Source organism: Schistocerca nitens, chromosome 6 (assembly GCF_023898315.1).
Source record: "Schistocerca nitens isolate TAMUIC-IGC-003100 chromosome 6, iqSchNite1.1, whole genome shotgun sequence".
In the NCBI taxonomy this organism is placed as follows: Eukaryota; Metazoa; Arthropoda; class Insecta; order Orthoptera; family Acrididae; genus Schistocerca; species Schistocerca nitens.
Window position 1 is genome coordinate 678,605,056 of NC_064619.1, and position 17,641 is coordinate 678,622,696.

At 44.3% G+C, this 17,641-nt stretch overlaps 1 protein-coding gene across 1 annotated transcript in view; it reads left to right on the forward strand.

Annotated features, from left to right (window-relative positions):
- LOC126262441 (UDP-glycosyltransferase UGT5-like) overlaps window positions 1–17,641 on the forward strand; it is a 175,518-nt gene that overhangs the window by 84,008 nt on the left and 73,869 nt on the right. The window contains exons 3-4 of the mRNA XM_049959093.1: window positions 6,595–6,849; window positions 16,779–17,099. Of these exons, the coding sequence (XP_049815050.1) occupies window positions 6,595–6,849; window positions 16,779–17,099 (576 nt within the window). The remainder of the gene's footprint in view (window positions 1–6,594; window positions 6,850–16,778; window positions 17,100–17,641) is intronic.

Sequence of the window (17,641 nt, forward strand, 5' to 3'; positions counted from 1 at the left end):
TCGCTTGCTACATTTTTCGCTTTTCGTGCAGTGAAACTGCAGCTTCGGGCGAGACGTTTTAATTTGTTTCTTTTTTACTACGAACTCTGTTCGCAATACTTTTTGCATACAGTACCCAAATATGGCACTGAATATACCTATAAAATTATGTCACTGCACGACAGAGATTCAGGAGATATGGAGTCACAAACATTGACATACTTGAAAAACTAACTTTTGTTTGAAAAGGACCTCAAATTGTCCTGATTATAGTCATCCAGTGTTTGATAATGAGAGCACTTAGCGACTTCATACAATCCTGAAACATAATTTCAAACCTTTTCAAAACTTTTCTCGCTTACGTGCGTAACGTCAAATATTTAACAGGCTAACTCATTTGCAATCAGAACTTGGAAGCTGTTTTATACATTGGAGTGTGTTTCGTAGAAGAGTCAGGGGTTTACTCGTGATCAGTAAATCGACAAGTCCGTAGGCTCTGAACAGAGCACCGGAAAAAAAAGGCACCACACACAAAACTGAGCCGGTCATTTCTAAAGGCTCTCGTAAACGATCAAACAGTTTGTAAAACTTCGTTATGTTTGCCAAATATTTGAGCGTGAACATTGCTGTTTGACGTCTTGGAGATGAATTTTGACTGACGGAAAATTTGACAAGGTGCAGACGTTGTTAGTGTTAATGTTTCGCCGCATAAGTTTAGTGAAAAACGGTTTTATTACAATTTATCTCAATGTATCGCGAGTTTCCGCAACTATGGAAACTGCAATCAAGGATATAAACAAACAGCCCTGGTATTAACAAAATGGGAGAAGTTTTACGTCGTTCTCAGCCATATATTACACAGGAGGAGGTTAAGAAGAAAATCAGTCTTCTATGCAAAACATACAACCAGGAGGAGGAAGCTGACCGATTGCTCAGCGCGCGATCTAGGGTATGTGTTCCCATGTTGTGTACGTTAAGGAAGTGCCATTAAAGGACCAAGAAGAAGAGAGTAAATTTTCACATATTTGTGTCTTCTTTTTCAACACGATCATGAAGTTTTTAAAAGTTTCACTGTCTGCTCTTAGAAAGTTGATGTAATCATCATGTTCCAAGTGTAACACTTCCTTTAACAGATTTTCATGCATATACTTCTCTCTAATCTCAAACCATTCCTGGACCAGTGTTCTTCTTCTTCTTTTTCTTTAAACGCAATGCCAGAGTCAGTGCTACGAATGTTTTACCTGCGTTTGTAGCTATTCCGTCTAGTGCCAGTGAACAGCATACACGAACAGAGTCTGCTCATAAGTCAGATTAAATTGACAAACTTTGGTGGTACGTATACAGGCTTGTTTGACAAATCCGAGGGTAGGTAGTAGCGAATTTTACAAACAAGTTTGATCGTTTAGGGGGCCTTGCGCAGCTCAGCGGGTGAGATTCGCGCCTGCTGTAACGAAAGGGATGCAGTCGTCCAGTGCTGGTAACGACAATGCGTCTCTGCACATGGGTCAAGTTAGTTTGCACAAGTTCTAAGTGGACAGCTCTTTTTTTTCTAGCCTTTCCGTTTACACTAAAGTCACCATTGCTAGGTAAGAATGAATGAGAACTTTAAATTAATGTTTCCTATTTTTAGGTCAGAAGCTTGAGGTAATTTTAAAAGAGTTAGCACGAACTTTGGTTCTGTCAGAGCCCAAATCTGAAAACAGAACTACATGCATAAAGTTTCGCGCGTTCCCCCTTAAATCCTTGCTGATAAAACACTCTGTTGACATTTTCTTAAACTTCTTCCACTTAATCAAACTACTGAAACTCAAATACCAGTTTTCCCATTTTTATAAATCTATTAAACTTAAAAGATACACCATGAAACCGTGAATATTATAAAACAAGGTTATTGTGGAATTGGTTCAAGGCAGCTCTTTCTGAGGCAAATAGGTTTAATGAGTTAATTAAACTATTGACTTCATTCGACACTACACTGAAAAACATCATCTTTTTTTACAATAAAATGATAAGTTCTATGGAAAAATAGTAAAAAATTGACTTGGTTTGTAACTTAACCATCTTCGCTGTCTGGTTAGCCTCGATAGCAGCTCCTCCGTCGAAATTTTTTGAAAAAGTAGTCCACACTATAATTGCAGTTCACACGCTTTAACTGCACTTGGATGCTGTACAGCCGGCCGGAGTGGCCGTGCGGTTCTAGGCGCTACAGGCTGGAACCGAGCGACCGCTACGGTCGCAGGTTCGAATCCTGCCTCGGGCATGGATGTGTGTGATGTCCTTAGGTTAGTTAGGTTTAATTATTTCTAAGTTCTAGGCGACTGATGACCTCCGAAGTTAAGTCGCAAAGTGCTCAGAGCCATTTGAACCATTTGATACTGTATAAACCCCTGTTTACAGCCAATTCGATTCTCATATCCTTTAATTACGGTTCAGATAAAGGAGTAACCACATACTAAAATCAGTTAATGATCTATAATATTGTTGGAATGCTGTAACCTAATCATACCTTAATCAGAATTGTTCACATGAGGCGAGTAAATCATTAACACAGTCACTGTGCAAGTCACTTACTACACTGTCCTCCCAAGCAGACAATCATATCAGAATGTGTAAAATATGCACAGTTAGTATCGGCTTTGAAAACAATCTCGTTCATGACCTACCTCCATTCCTGATAACCATTTTTGATATATAACACCACCCATGGTAATAATTACATATACAGAGACCAATTAATCATTTAAAATAGTCACTAAAATATTTAATAATCTCCTTGATGCGAAATTTAGGTGGTACATTTTCCGACTTTTAATATGTGCCAAATTGACTGTGGTACATTTCCCCATATGCACACACACAGATATAGGTCCATTCAGAACTCATCGCAGACTGAAGTCCAGCTGAAGTATCATAGATTCCATATTGCTACTTATATAAGTTTTATTGTTTGCCAGTTTTTCGCAAATTACAATTAAAGATTTACATTTCTGAGTAAGTGAACAGGGAATGCATATTCGTTTACAGATGAACTTTCAGATAGAGTAATAATTTCTGTAGAGTTCCACTGGTTAGTCTGCCTAAATATGAGACTCTATTTTAGTAACATTGTTTTACGTACCGACGTTAAATTGCTTCGGCATTAATTGAGGCCATGTGCTACTAAGGTATCTTCGACACTGGTTACTTGAATACTTTATGTATTTATACAGCATTTTGGCTTACTTTATCACGAAGTTATTAACTGTGTATATGTTTGCATATGAACAATAATGACAAAACTTGAAATTAATGATATTTTGTAATTAACACGATTTTTAGGCAAACCAACTAGCTCGATACACGTCTGGTAATCAAAAAAATGTAACAGGTAACAAAGTTAAGTTGAATAATCATCTTGCAGTTGAAGCTCTTTTCTTCCGTGTTTGCTATAACAATATGTATGTTTTTGGATAGGGTCTGCCTTTAGTGAAACACATTTTTGTTTTTTAACCCAAACATGTTTCACTGCAGTTGCAGCATCTTAAGTAGGCTTTTATTTTCCATCTGTTAAAGATAAAAGAATGTTCTTTGCTGTTTGTATACATGTAGCTATTAGTTTTTAAATCGTAATTACAGATATTTGAAAAAACACACAAATTACCAATTCATACCTTTTTACCACATGGTGTGGTTTTTCTGATGTGTTGTGTTTCAACAGTGACCTTTTTTTTACACAGTTTGTCATCTGCAACCACGTATACCTTAAAGTAGACAACTTGTTTAAGCCAAAATTGCTATTTGAAAACTTGTTATTTCTATGTCTGGAATTATTTAATTCTATGTGTGTGTATATTTACATAATGTTTCACTTACGTTTTCCTTTTAATCATCTTCATCACTGTCGAAGACTATGTTGAGTTGTCACTGTCACTGTTTCACTGCTTTACCAGCTGTAAAAAAAAAACATGGCGGACGGTGGCACAATTGAAGGTGTAAAAACAAGATGGCTGACAGTGGATCAGTTGAAGGTGTTCCTGGCGGTTGTACTGAATATTTTAGAGGTGTTAATGATTCTTTTTTCTTTGTGTGTGTGTGTGTGTGTGCGTGCACGTGTGTGTGTGTGGGGGGTGGGGGTGGGGGGTTGGGATGGGGGGGGGCTGAGAGCTCTATTGGTTGGTCTTGTCTAATAATTCCTTGAGGGCATAGAACAGAGTGCCATTGCAGAGAGCTGTGTATTCATTTATCACTCGTTTGCCTTCTACTATGGCTTTTTGTGTCTGATAATTTTCTTCAATTATTAGTTTTTGTGGGGGGCTGTTGCTACATTTGAGAATTTTCAAATCCGTACTGATGTTTGTTGGGTTATGTTTCATGTCCATGAGGTGTTCAGCAAATGTGGAATGACAGCTGTTACTTTTTAATACTCTTCTGTGTTCTGTGTATCTGGTATTAAAGTTTCTGCTTGTCTGCCCAGTATAAACTGCTTTGCAGTCCTGGCATGTTAGTTGTTAAATATCAGATGTGTTGTGTTTGTCTGTGCTTGTGTTGGTTGTCCTTAGTTTTCTCTGTGTTGAGTTGTCTGTTCTGTAGGCTATTTTTAGCCCTTGTAGTTGAATAGTGTCAATATTTCATATTTCTAAGTGCTGGCGCTGATGAGCCAAAACATTATGACTTTGTATATTGTTTGTCTGTCTTTGGAACTAAATACGTCACTGATTCTATGTATCAGGGATCCGACAGTTTGTTGGTAGGTTTGCGGAGGTTTCTGGTATTAGATGTGTACGCACAGGTCGCGTAATTCTCGTAAACAACGGGCCGCTGATTTGTGTTTGCGATTATGACACCCGATAGTGACCCAGGTCGGTTCCATAGGATTTACACCAGGCAAATTTTGTTGCCGAGACATCAACGTGAGTTCACTGTAATGCTGCTCAATCCACTGTAGAACGGTTCTGGCTCCGAGACACGGACAATTACACTGCTGAGAGATGACATCGATGTTGGGGAAGATATTAAGCACGAAGGGATGCAGGTGGTTCGCAGTTGTCTGCGTGTCTTTGTTTGCTACCACAGATCCCGTGCAAGTGCAGGAGAATGTCTCCCATCGCATAATACTGCTCCCACCAGCATGCGACCGTGACGCGCTGCACGTTTCACCTCGATGACGTCATTTGTGGAGACGCCCATCGATCTTGTGCAGCACAAGTGTGATTCACCCGACGAGCCGACAAGTTTCCATTGATTGGCGTCGAATCCAGATGCTCCTGTGCCTACTGCAACCGTAACTGATGATGTTGTTGGGTCAGCATGTGAACCCGTGGGGGTGGTCTCCTGCGGAGCGCTATGTTCAACAATGCACAATTAACGGTGTGAGCAGCAGCACTGTGCTCTTTCGGCAGAGATGCCACAGATGACCATCTATCCTACTTTACAGAGCAGACAAGCCTTCGAACGCCACGTTCTATGAAGAGTCGTGGACGTTGAACTATTTAGCTCCTAGTGGTAGTTTCACTGTCCTCCTACCTCTTTGCGTAGATGCTAACGACAGTAGCACGTGATCATTCGACCAGCCTAGCCGTTTTCAGGATACTGTTCACAGGCTTTGCGTAATAATAAACTGCCCTTTGTGAAAGTCGCTTATCTCAACGGATTTCCCCATCAGCAGCCCATATCTCAGCCAGGATTATCCCCCATCCGTGTTTGCTCCGCTTACATACCGGGTGACCAAAAAGTCAGTATAAATTTGAAAACTTAATACACCATAGAATAATGTAGATAGAGACGTAAAAATTGACACATATGCTTGGAATGACATGGGGTCTTATTAGAACCAAAAAGAAACAAAAGTATTGCTAGACGCGTGAAAGATCTCTTGCGCGCGTCGTTTGGTGATGATCGTGTGCTCAGCCGCCACTTTCGTCATGCTTGGCCTCCAAGGTCCCTAGGGATGCTGAAAGACAACATGCTACGCCAGTGCCTCACCATAACTCTGGACATGCTTTACAGCGCTGTCCGCAACATTATTCCCCGACTACAGCTATTGTTGAGGAATGATGGTGGACATATTGAGCATTTCCTGTAAAGGACATCATCTTTGCTTTGTCTTACTTTGTTATGCTAATTATTGCTATTCTGATCAGATGAAGCGCCATCTGTCGGACGTTTTTTGAACTTTTGTATTTTTTTGGTTCTAATAAAACCCCCTGTCATTCCAAGCATGTGTGTCAATTTGTACCTCTCTATCTACATTATTCCGTGATTTATTCAGTTTTCAAATTTATACTGACTTTTTGATCACCCAGTACTTTTGTTACCGCGTCACGTGCCCGCAACACCACCAGGCGACATCCAACGCCGCGGTGGGCAGTGGTCATAATGTTTTGACTTGTCAGTGTATAGCATCGAATATATCACAGAATTTGCGGAAAAAATAATAATATTTGTGGAAGAGAAACATCAGAGACGGAAAGAATCTACCTCCTGTGTCACGGTTCGCTTTAGCTCTTGACCGTGCTATCCAGTTTTCACCTGATGCACAACACAACAGAGTGCTGACCTCATCGTCAGGTACAGACTCGGGTCTGTCGAGCGCTTATTCAGCCCCTGTCTCTAACAAAACCTCATTTTCTCTCCCAGGAATCACCGGACATGATCCCTGCGCTGCGGTCCATCGTGCGGGGCCACGCCTCCAGCTGGCTGGGCAACGTGGAAGGCTGCAGGGAGGCGCTGTCGCAGCCCCAGACGCGGCAGCTGGTGCGCTCCGGCGACCGCTACGACCTGGTCATCACCGACATCCACTTCACAGACTGCACGGCTGCCTTCGCTCACCACCTGGGCGCGCCGCTAATCAACGTCGCCACCAGCTTCCCCTTCTCCTGGACACACGACAGGGTGCGTCATTTCAGATTTACATCGATGAGCCAAAGCATTAGGACCACCTGTGTAATAATGTTGCTCCAGTATGCAAACACAATACAGTAGCGATTCAGCTTGGTATGGACTCTGCAAGTCCTTGACAGGATTCTAGAAGTATGTGGCACCAAATGTCTACGCCCAAGTCGAGCAATTCCCGCAAATTACGGGATGGTGGTCTTGTGGACACCCAGTTGGCTCCCGATATGTGTTCCAATGGGTACAGACCAGACACGTGTACTGCGCAAGACATCAGTATGAGTTCAAGATAATGTTCCTCATACCACTGTAGCACGATTCTGACCTTGTAACCCGGGCAGTTATCCTACAGAAAGAGACACCATTCTAGGGGGGACTTCAAGCAAGAAGCGATGCACGTGGTCCGCAATAATGTTCATATAGTTCACTGCTGTCATGATGCTATCGACTACCACCAACAGATCCCACGGAACGCCAACTCAATGTACGCCATAGCATGATTCTACCCTCATCGGCCAGCACCTGTGGAGTGGTTGATGTTTCGTGCAGCTATTGGCCTGGATGACGGCGTGTAAATACCCAACCACCAACCTGTTCTAACAAGAAATGCGATTCATTCGACAGGCGACACGTTGCTATTGTTCCACAGAGAAAACTCAGTGATACTCTGCCCACTGAAATCATAACTGACGATGTTATGGGGTCAATACAGGGACACACAGAGATGTGGAGCTCCGTGTTCAACAATGGCCTGAATACGATGTGCCCCGAAACACTTGTGTCTGCGCCAGCACTGTGTTCTGTCGCCAGATGTGCCTCAGATTGCTGCCTACACTGCGTTACACAGTGTGGGATCCTCCGACCTCTGCGTTTTGTGACGAGACGTGGACGTCCAATACGTCTTTTCACCATCCTTCAACTACTTTCCACAGGTGCTCACGACAGTAGTACGCAAACAGCCATTTCAGATATTTTCGTTTCCAGCCGCAGCGCCACGACAGTGTGCCTTTTGTCAAAACCGCTTACATAAGTGGATTTCCACATTTGTGCCCCGTATCTTCGCTATAATGACTGCCCATTCGTCTGTCTTCCGCATACATTCTTCCCTTACTGTGTCACGTGTCCGCAACGCAACGCCACCTGACGCATTCAGGCCTGCGGTGTGCAGTGGTCACAGTGTTTTGGCTCGTCAGTGTATTTCCCTTCAGTTCTCTGGCTGTCATGGTGAGTAAACGACGAGCGCCTTAGGAAAAACCTCTAGTATTTTTTAACCTTTCAGAGTTTCATCTGAGACAGTCACTTAGCAAATGGTCAATATATCAAATTTGAATACACATCTACACTAAAATTTGTGTAGAATTGTAGCACCCCCTAAAAGTAGCCCAAATGAATTGAAAATTGGATTATGTAATGGAACCAAATGTACAGTTCGTCGTGTTACTCATACAATACACTTGGTGACAAATATATAAATGTGGCAGAAAGAGAACGCCCTGTTATTATAAGGTACTTTCCTTGCAAATGGCAACTATACAAATTCAACGCATGGCGAAACAGTGTAAAGCAACTGCTAAGGGCAAAATACACTCCTGGAAATGGAAAAAAGAACACATTGACACCGGTGTGTCAGACCCACCATACTTGCTCCGGACACTGCGAGAGGGCTGTACAAGCAATGATCACACGCATGGCACACCGGACACACCAGGAACCGCGGTGTTGGCCGTCGAATGGCGCTAGCTGCGCAGCATTTCTGCACCGCCGCCGTCAGTGTCAGCCAGTTTGCCGTGGCATACGGAGCTCCATCGCAGTCTTTAACACTGGTAGCATGCCGCGACAGCGTGGACGTGAACCGTATGTGCAGTTGACGGACTTTGAGCGAGGGCGTATAGTGGGCATGCGGGAGGCCGGGTGGACGTACCGCCGAATTGCTCAACACGTGGGGCGTGAGGTCTCCACAGTACATCGATGTTGTCGCCAGTGGTCGGCGGAAGGTGCACGTGCCCGTCGACCTGGGACCGGACCGCAGCGACGCACGGATGCACGCCAAAACCGTAGGATCCTACGCAGTGCCGTAGGGGACCGCACCGCCACTTCCCAGCAAATTAGGGACACTGTTGCTCCTGGGGTATCGGCGAGGACCATTCGCAACCGTCTCCATGAAGCTGGGCTACGGTCCCACACACCGTTAGGCCGTCTTCCGCTCACGCCCCAACATCGTGCAGCCCGCCTCCAGTGGTGTCGCGACAGGCGTGAATGGAGGGACGAATGGAGACGTGTCGTCTTCAGCGACGAGAGTCGCTTCTGCCTTGGTGCCAATGATGGTCGTATGCGTGTTTGGCGCCGTGCAGGTGAGCGCCACAATCAGGACTGCATACGACCGAGGCACACAGGGCCAACACCCGGCATCATGGTGTGGGGAGCGATCTCCTACAGTGGCCGTACACCACTGGTGATCGTCGAGGGGACACTGAATAGTGCACGGTACATCCAAACCGTCATCGAACCCATCGTTCTACCATTCCTAGACCGGCAAGGGAACTTGCTGTTCCAACAGGACAATGCACGTCCGTATGTATCCCGTGCCACCCAACGTGCTCTAGAAGGTGTAAGTCAACTACCCTGGCCAGCAAGATCTCCGGATCTGTCCCCCATTGAGCATGTTTGGGACTGGATGAAGCGTCGTCTCACGCGGTCTGCACGTCCAGCACGAACGCTGGTCCAACTGAGGCGCCAGGTGGAAATGGCATGGCAAGCCGTTCCACAGGACTACATCCAGCATCTCTACGATCGTCTCCATGGGAGAATAGCAGCCTGCATTGCTGCGAAAGGTGGATATACACTGTACTAGTGCCGACATTGTGCATGCTCTGTTGCCTGTGTCTATGTGCCTGTGGTTCTGTCAGTGTGATCATGTGATGTATCTGACCCCAGGAATGTGTCAATAAAGTTTCCCCTTCCTGGGACAATGAATTCACGGTGTTCTTATTTCAATTTCCAGGAGTGTACATGACGACACAGTTAGCAACAATTTACATTGAGCCGGCCGAAGTGGCCGTGCGGTTAAAGGCGCTGCAGTCTGGAACCGCAAGACCGCTACGGTCGCAGGTTCGAATCCTGCCTCGGGCGTGGATGTTTGTGATGTCCGTAGGTTAGTTAGGTTTAACTAGTTCTAAGTTCTAGGGGACTAATGACCTCAGAAGTTGAGTCCCATAGTGCTCAGAGCCAGGCAATTTACATTGAGTTATTAACTCTTTGAATACCAGTAAGCCAATACTTTATTCTGCATCTACATCTACATGGGATACTCTACAGATCACATATAAGTGCCTGGCAGATGGTTCATTGAACCACCTTCACAATTCTCTATTATTCCACTCTCGTATAGTGCGCCGAAAGAACGAACACCTATATCTTTCCGTACGAGCTCTATTATTATTGAACTACTAGTGCCTTTGGCATCAAACCACTGATAGTGTTGAAAGACAGAAACATCTAGTGGTACACTGAGGTACTTCTACGAATTTATGCATTGTGGCAACCATTTATGGTTATCAATGCAACTGTCCCTCCCGAGCCCCTGCTAGTTGATTATAGGAGACTGTGACGTGCGGTTCTTTTTGTACCGACCATATTGAGGAGATCATTGACAGTAAAAGTAAGTATATCTCGCCCGCCCGCCTAGCCGTACGGTCTAACGCGCTGCTTCCCGAGCGGGAAGGCGTGCCGGTCCCCGGCATGAATCCACCAGGCGGATTAATGGTTCAAAATAGCTCTGAGCACTATGGGACTCAACTGCTGTGGTCATTAGTCCCCTAGAACTTAGAACTACTTAAACCTAACTAACCTAAGGACATCACACACATCCATGCCCGAGGCAGGATTCGAACCTGCGACCGTAGCAGTCGCACGGTTCCGGACTGCGCGCCTAGAACCGCGAGACCACCGCGGCCGGCAGGCGGATTAATACTGACAAGGGAACCTCCCCATCGCACCCCCCTCAGATTTAGTTACAAGTTGGCACAGTGGATAGGCCTTGAAAAACTGAACACAGATCAATCGACAAAACATGAAGAAGTTGTGTGGAACTATGGAAAAAATAAGCAAAATATACAAACTGAGTAGTCCATGCGCATCATGAGCAATATCCAGGACATGTGAGATCAGGAGCGCCGTGGTCCCGTGGTTAGCGAGAGCAGCTGCGGAACGAGAGGTCCTTGGTTCAAGACCACCTTCGAGTGAAAAGTTTAATTTTTTATTTTCAGACAATTATTATCTGTCCGTCCGTCCGTCTGATGTGAGGTAACTGCGCCGTAGTATGGCGACGCTGCACCTAAACCGAAAAATCTGAAAACGTTAAACCATATGTTTTGACAGAGTACAGGGAAAACTGTGTGACTGTGAAACTGTTGCATTCATTTGTTGCAGTTTACGTGACAAACTCTTATTTTTTCATCACTTGTTTGGGAGTGATTATCACATCCACAGGAAAACCTAAATCGGGCAAGGTAGAAGAATCTTTTTCCCCATTCGCCAAGTGTACAAGTTAGGTGGGTCGACAACATATTCCTGTCATGTGACGCACATGCCGTCACCAGTGTCGTATAGAATATATCAGACGTGTTTTCCTGTGGAGGAATCGGTTGACCTATGACATTGCGATCAAATGTTTTCGGTTCCCATTGGAGAGGCAGGTCCTTTCGTCTACTAATCGCACGCTTATGCGGTGCGGTCACAGAACACAGACACTGAACTTATTACAGTGAACAGAGACGTCAATGAACGAACAGACAGATCATAACATTGCAAAAATAAAAGAAGTAAATTTTTCATTCAAGGGAAGACTTGAACCAAGGACCTCTCGTTCCACAGTTGCATACGCTAACCACGAGACCACCGCGCTCCAGAGTTCGCATGATCCTTGATGTTGCTTATCTTGCGCATGGGCTACTCAGTTTGTATATTTTGCTAATTTTTCCACAGTTCCACACAACTTCTTCCTGTATTCTCGTTTGATCTGTGTTCAGGTTTTCAAGGCCTATCCACTGTGCCAACTTATAACTAAATCTGAGGGGGGTGCGATGGGGAGGTTCCCTTCTGAGGTCCGGAGTGCCGGCCAGTCTGTGGATGGTTTATAAGGCAGTTTTCCATCTACCTCCGTGAATGCGGGCTGGTTCCCCTCAGTTACACTATGTCAGCGATTGCTGCACAAACACTGTCTCCACGTACGCGTACACCACAATTACTCTACCACGCAAACATTGGAGTTATACTTGTCTGGAATGAGACGTTTCCGGGGGGGGGGGGGGGGGTGTCCTCTGGGGTCCGAACTGCACTATAACCCTGGGGGTCGGTGTGGGGCGGCGGTGGGGCGGGTGGACTACTGTGGCCTGTTGTGGGATTGTGACCACTGGGGGCTGTGGCAGGGCAAAGCCTTTCCGTCGTTTCTAGGTCCCCAGTTCAATACTCCATACACAATACACAAGTATATCTTGAGCTATTATAATGTAATTTATGTTGGTAATATTGCTTGGAGTGGCTTCAAATGAAATCACTGGAGTCGTATGTAGTTTTAATACAAAATGTAGTAAATTTTACGACCATTTTTGCTTGTTATTTAGAACTACAATTTCTTTTAAGCATTTTGAGATGTGGGATTTTCTTTAGTAAAAATGTGAATTTGCTTGAAGATGTATCACATAAAGTAGTGAGTGATTGAAAACTGTATGTCCTATTGGTTCCAAAGTGAAACCACCTCCTTAAAACACTTGGTCGTTTACATTTTGGCAATTTCTTATTGTATTCGTTTCTTATTATTACAAAAAAGGTTACTTTTGTGAAAAATTTTAAAACCTTGTCTTTTCATATTGATGAGACTCAAAGGGATAATAGAAGTTTTACAGTATTTCACTGGGGTATGAAGATTGTGCATGGTAACATACGTTGATCAACGAAAACATTATGACCACGTCCCACCGTGATTTTGGATGCCACCCGGTGGGGTCGCGGGCATGTGACGCAGTAACAAAAGTACATGAGCAGAGCAGTCACAGACGGGGAATCACCCTACTGAAGATACGGGCTGCAAATGGGGAAATCCATTGAGATAAGCGACTTTCACAAAGGTCAGATTATTATTATACAGAGCCTGTGAAAGAGTACCTCGAGAATGGCGAATCTGGTCGAATGATCACGCGCTTCTGTCGTGAGCATTTGCGGAAAGAGGTAGAAAGACACTGAAACTACCACTAGACGTTAAATGGTTGGACATCCACGACTCTTCACAGAACGTGGTGTTCATAGTCTTGTCTGCTCTGTAAAGTAGGGTGAATGGTGATCTGTGGCACCAGGACAACGCTGGTGCACGCACAAGTGTTTCAGAGCACACTGTTCATCGTAAGTTGTTGGATGTGGAGCTTCTCAGCAGCCCACCCTATGTGTTCACATGTTGGTCCAACAACGTCGTCAGTAACGATTGCAGTGGGCACAGGACCATCTGGATTCGACTGTCCATCAATGGAAACATGTCGGCTTTTTGGGTGAATCACATTTTTGTTACTCTAGGTCTATGGTCGTCTCCACAAATGCCTCATCGAGGTGAACGGTGACTCGAAACGTGCAATGCGCCACAGACGCAGGCTGGTAGGAGCAGTATTATACTATGGGAGACTTTCTCCTGCGCTTACATGGGATCTTTGGTAGTAATTGAAGACACACTGACAACTGAGAACCACTTGTATCCTTTCATGCTTGATGTCTGCCCTGAAAGTGATGTCATCTATCAGCAGTGTAATTGTCCATGTCTCGGAGCCAGAATCGTGGTACAGTGGTTTGAGGACCATTATAGCGAACTCACGTTGTCTCAGTGACCAAATTCGCGTGATGTAAATCTTATGGAACCCATCCCAAATTACACGATCTGTGCGTAGACATCTAATGCCACAATCTCCTCAAACATACCAGCAATCTGTTGGATCCTTGGTTCACGGAATCAGTAATGTATTTCATTCCAAGGACAGACAAATACGTTAATGGATAGGTGGTCATAATGTTTTGGCTCATTAGTGCAGTTCAACATTCACTTGCACTAATCTGTATTCAGACATCGGTATAGTCGAAAATCCAGTGTATGTTTAACACCACTTGAATAATGTCCAGTTTGGTTCTCCTTGGTGGCATCTGCAGATGAGTCCTGAGATGCTCACAGAGACACTGACCTGATACACTTTGACAATTGCCCAGCTACTGTCCTGAGGTACTTTCCGCTCCGTGCCACCTTATATTCAAGTTTGCTCGATGACTGTCCATTTATGAAGTATTTGTTTAATGTAAGGCGGTTGCATAGCATACTCCTTGTCAGGTGCGCTGTATGTGGAGTGTAAACTTAACTATTTTGGGCCTGATGCTCTTCTTTATACGCTGTGTCCCATATATTATGGAGGACACAGCGGCTAGAAAGGTCAATGCTACACCAAGATAATTGAACAAAATCAGATGAAGTGGCAACATGAAAAGCCAATGCCAGTAGACCTGATCAATGGCAAAGTCATGCGAATGGTTTGAATGCAACAGAATGACTGATCTCTGGCTAATGGGCTCATCAAAAGTATCTTGGATATTTTACATGCTTGTATTACACAGTTTTTCATAAGAATCTGATGGAGAGAAATGTATTGGACCAAGAAGTGGAACCATCGAATGGGACACCTGCCATCTGGATCAGATGATCATGATGAATTATACAACTGCACTTTCATAGTCGGTTCCGTGCTGCGAAACTGTAGCAGCTGTGATGATGCATGTATTGACCTGATCAATAGAAGGGGTTCATGTCCAGAAATTATCTGTACTATATGGCCACAAAATCAGATGACTGCTATCGTGTCCAGATTGTTGTGGTGAACTGCACAGCTTCTCATTCAGTTTTGGCCGTATGCTGGAGCACTGAAATGCTGTTTTGATCTGATAGGTGGAAGAGAGCCAGGCAGAGAAACGATCGCTCCATGTAATCATAATATGGGGTGGATGTCTTCTTATTCACATCTCCATGACGAACTGTGCAGCCCCACCCACAGTTTTGGTTGGGTGTGGAACCCATCTAGTCCAACAGTTTGCACTGTCTGCTGTGAATTTCATTGCCTTATTCGAAGATTGACGATTACATCAGCTTCCCTGGGCTGCATACTCACCTCACATTCTAGCTCTGCAGCGTGTTTCTCACAGTCTCCTACCGTCCATGGTTTATGCTTGATTGACTTGCTGGTAAACTGCATGGAGGGAGATTTCCCAGAAACGTAGGGGCTCTCATCCTCCGTTGAGTCTTTAATGTCAGAGATCATGTAAACTTGTGCAATCCTGATGGCTGATCTGTTGCCCTGTTTTTAACCTCCAAGTGAGGTTGTGTAATGGTAAAATACTTGACTTGCATATTTGAGGAGCACACCGCTGATAGGAGCTTGCTTTTTTTGCACTCCAGATCATTTGACCTATCACACATTGAGTGAGATGGGCGCTCCTTGGATCCAGGTCAGACCTATGTCTATTAGCTGTGCTCACGGATTTGGGATTAGGAAGTAAGGCTACAGCTTTAGACGTCTTGTGAAGTCCATCGCGAGACCTGTGGTTGTCCTCATAAGTTCGATGCCCTGTTCAGAAGGTGTGAAGTATTCAGCATTGTAACTGACGGAGTCACTGATTTATTCTCTAAGATCACAGTGCAGCAGATGAAATAGTTCATAAGCTGTCCATGACAAGTCAAATTTCTTTAGGGTCCAAAACAGGACAAGATCGTGTAACTAGAATGTCGAAGATTTCAAAGCCAGATTACTGTATGCAGTAGCAGAGTCCTCCACTGAACTAATGCTGTACGTATCCAAGTCTACAGGTAACAGCAGGTTTCCTCGATTGTTTGAGGTGAAGCTACTGGCTGCTTGATGGTCTGAAGTGTTCTTGGATGGCTGAAGCCAGTCCCTATTAGATATCAGGAATGAAGCAGTTATGAGTCCAATGTTGAGGGATGCATACATTAGAAATCAAGATGCCACTTTTACATCAATGTTATCCTGGCTTTCTTACTTCCTCCTTTAGTCCCCAGAGTATGACGAGTCTGGCAATGATGGCACTATGGTCACTTTCTGTTCTTCGACTTGTTCCCCTTATTAAAATGTGCCGGAGTGTAAAGCCATTATCCAGCACAGAAGTTAAGTGCACGATCTTGCTGTGATTGTTAGCACTGACAGGGCGGAAATCACTAAGTCTCTGGATAAGATGGCCTCTAATGAAGCTGTCTTTTGTAAGACTTTGAAGATTGTAAGTCCAAAATTATGTGATGCTATATATACCGTTGAAAATTTGCTCCATAAGAGCGAGAGTGATGTGTGGAAGAAGTTCAGTGCTGTAGTCCAGACTTCAGATGGAAAATATAAAAAAGTTGTCCAGTGCAAACAGTAAGGTTGTATTCTTGTTTAATAAATTTACAGCACACTTTGAAAAAATTTTTACTCACACACACAAGTTGTCATAGTCCATTTGTACCTGTAAATAGACTCTAGTCATAAGTTTTTATTTAAATGGGCAGTGGTGGATATTGTTGAGTGTCCGACCATACAAAGATGATGAGTTTGAAGATGATGCCATAGAGTCCACTGGAGAGTAAAAAGCAAATTTAACGAACCCATTTCTGATCTCTAGTCCCTATACACTAGCCATACACTGTAGTTTAGGAGACCACTCATCATGTTGCAAGTGGCTTTTAGCATCAGTCACACTGTATGTCAGTAGCTGTACAGTCTCAATACTGAAGTCTCAGTTGCCATCACGCTGAGATACAAGAAGGTGTCTCTAATTCAGTTGCTCCTGAGTGTATTTTGCTTGTGAAATATGGAAACTGTGATGTGAACTCCTGTGAGAAATTTTTTTTGCCAGAACAGGTGGGGAACCCAGACCACCCAGCGTACACGGAGTTGTTCAATTCAGACGCCATTGCACCATTCACATTCTGGCAGCGTCTGAAGCACTCACTGGCATATGTTTACACACGTCTGGGCTACCGCTGGTTGTCGGACAGGCAGGTGGACGCCTTGGTGCATGACGTCTTCGGTCCAGGAGTGCCGCCTACGCACCAGATTGTGCGCAATGCCAGCCTTGTGCTGCTCAACACCCACTGGAGCATCGACCAAGTCATCCCCAGGGTGCCCGCCCTCGTAGAAGTTGCTGGTCTGCATGTTCCAGAGCCCAAACCTCTGCCACAGGTGGGTAGCATGGTGTGGCATTCACTTCTGGGGGATGAGCTCCTTTTCTGATCAGAATTATTTGCTTCAAGTTACTCTTGATGGGCCATTGTATGGGCAACTGAAAGAACGCAGGTCATCCAGTTCAGTACCATTAGCATATTCCAACTTGTATTAACCTGCTATACCACCAGAGAATAATGCGGAGGGTAGATAATTCTAAGTTCTTAAGTGTGCATACTGATGAGAAAAAAATATAAGAACCATATAGTGGATCAGCTAAAGCATTTATGTATGGCTAATTTTGCCAGAGGAATAATTACCAACTTGGGGAATATCAAAGCCAGTAATTTAACGCATTTTTCCATATTTCCATGAACTGATTCCTTAGAGAATAATACCCAAGGATAACAAATCACTAAGGCAAGAACTATTCATTGCACAGAAGGAAGTAATGAGAATAATGTGATGGGTTCATATAATACACCTAGCATGCATCTCTTTAAGCAACTGGGAATATTAACCACATCCGCACAGTACCTTTATTCACATTAGAAATTTGT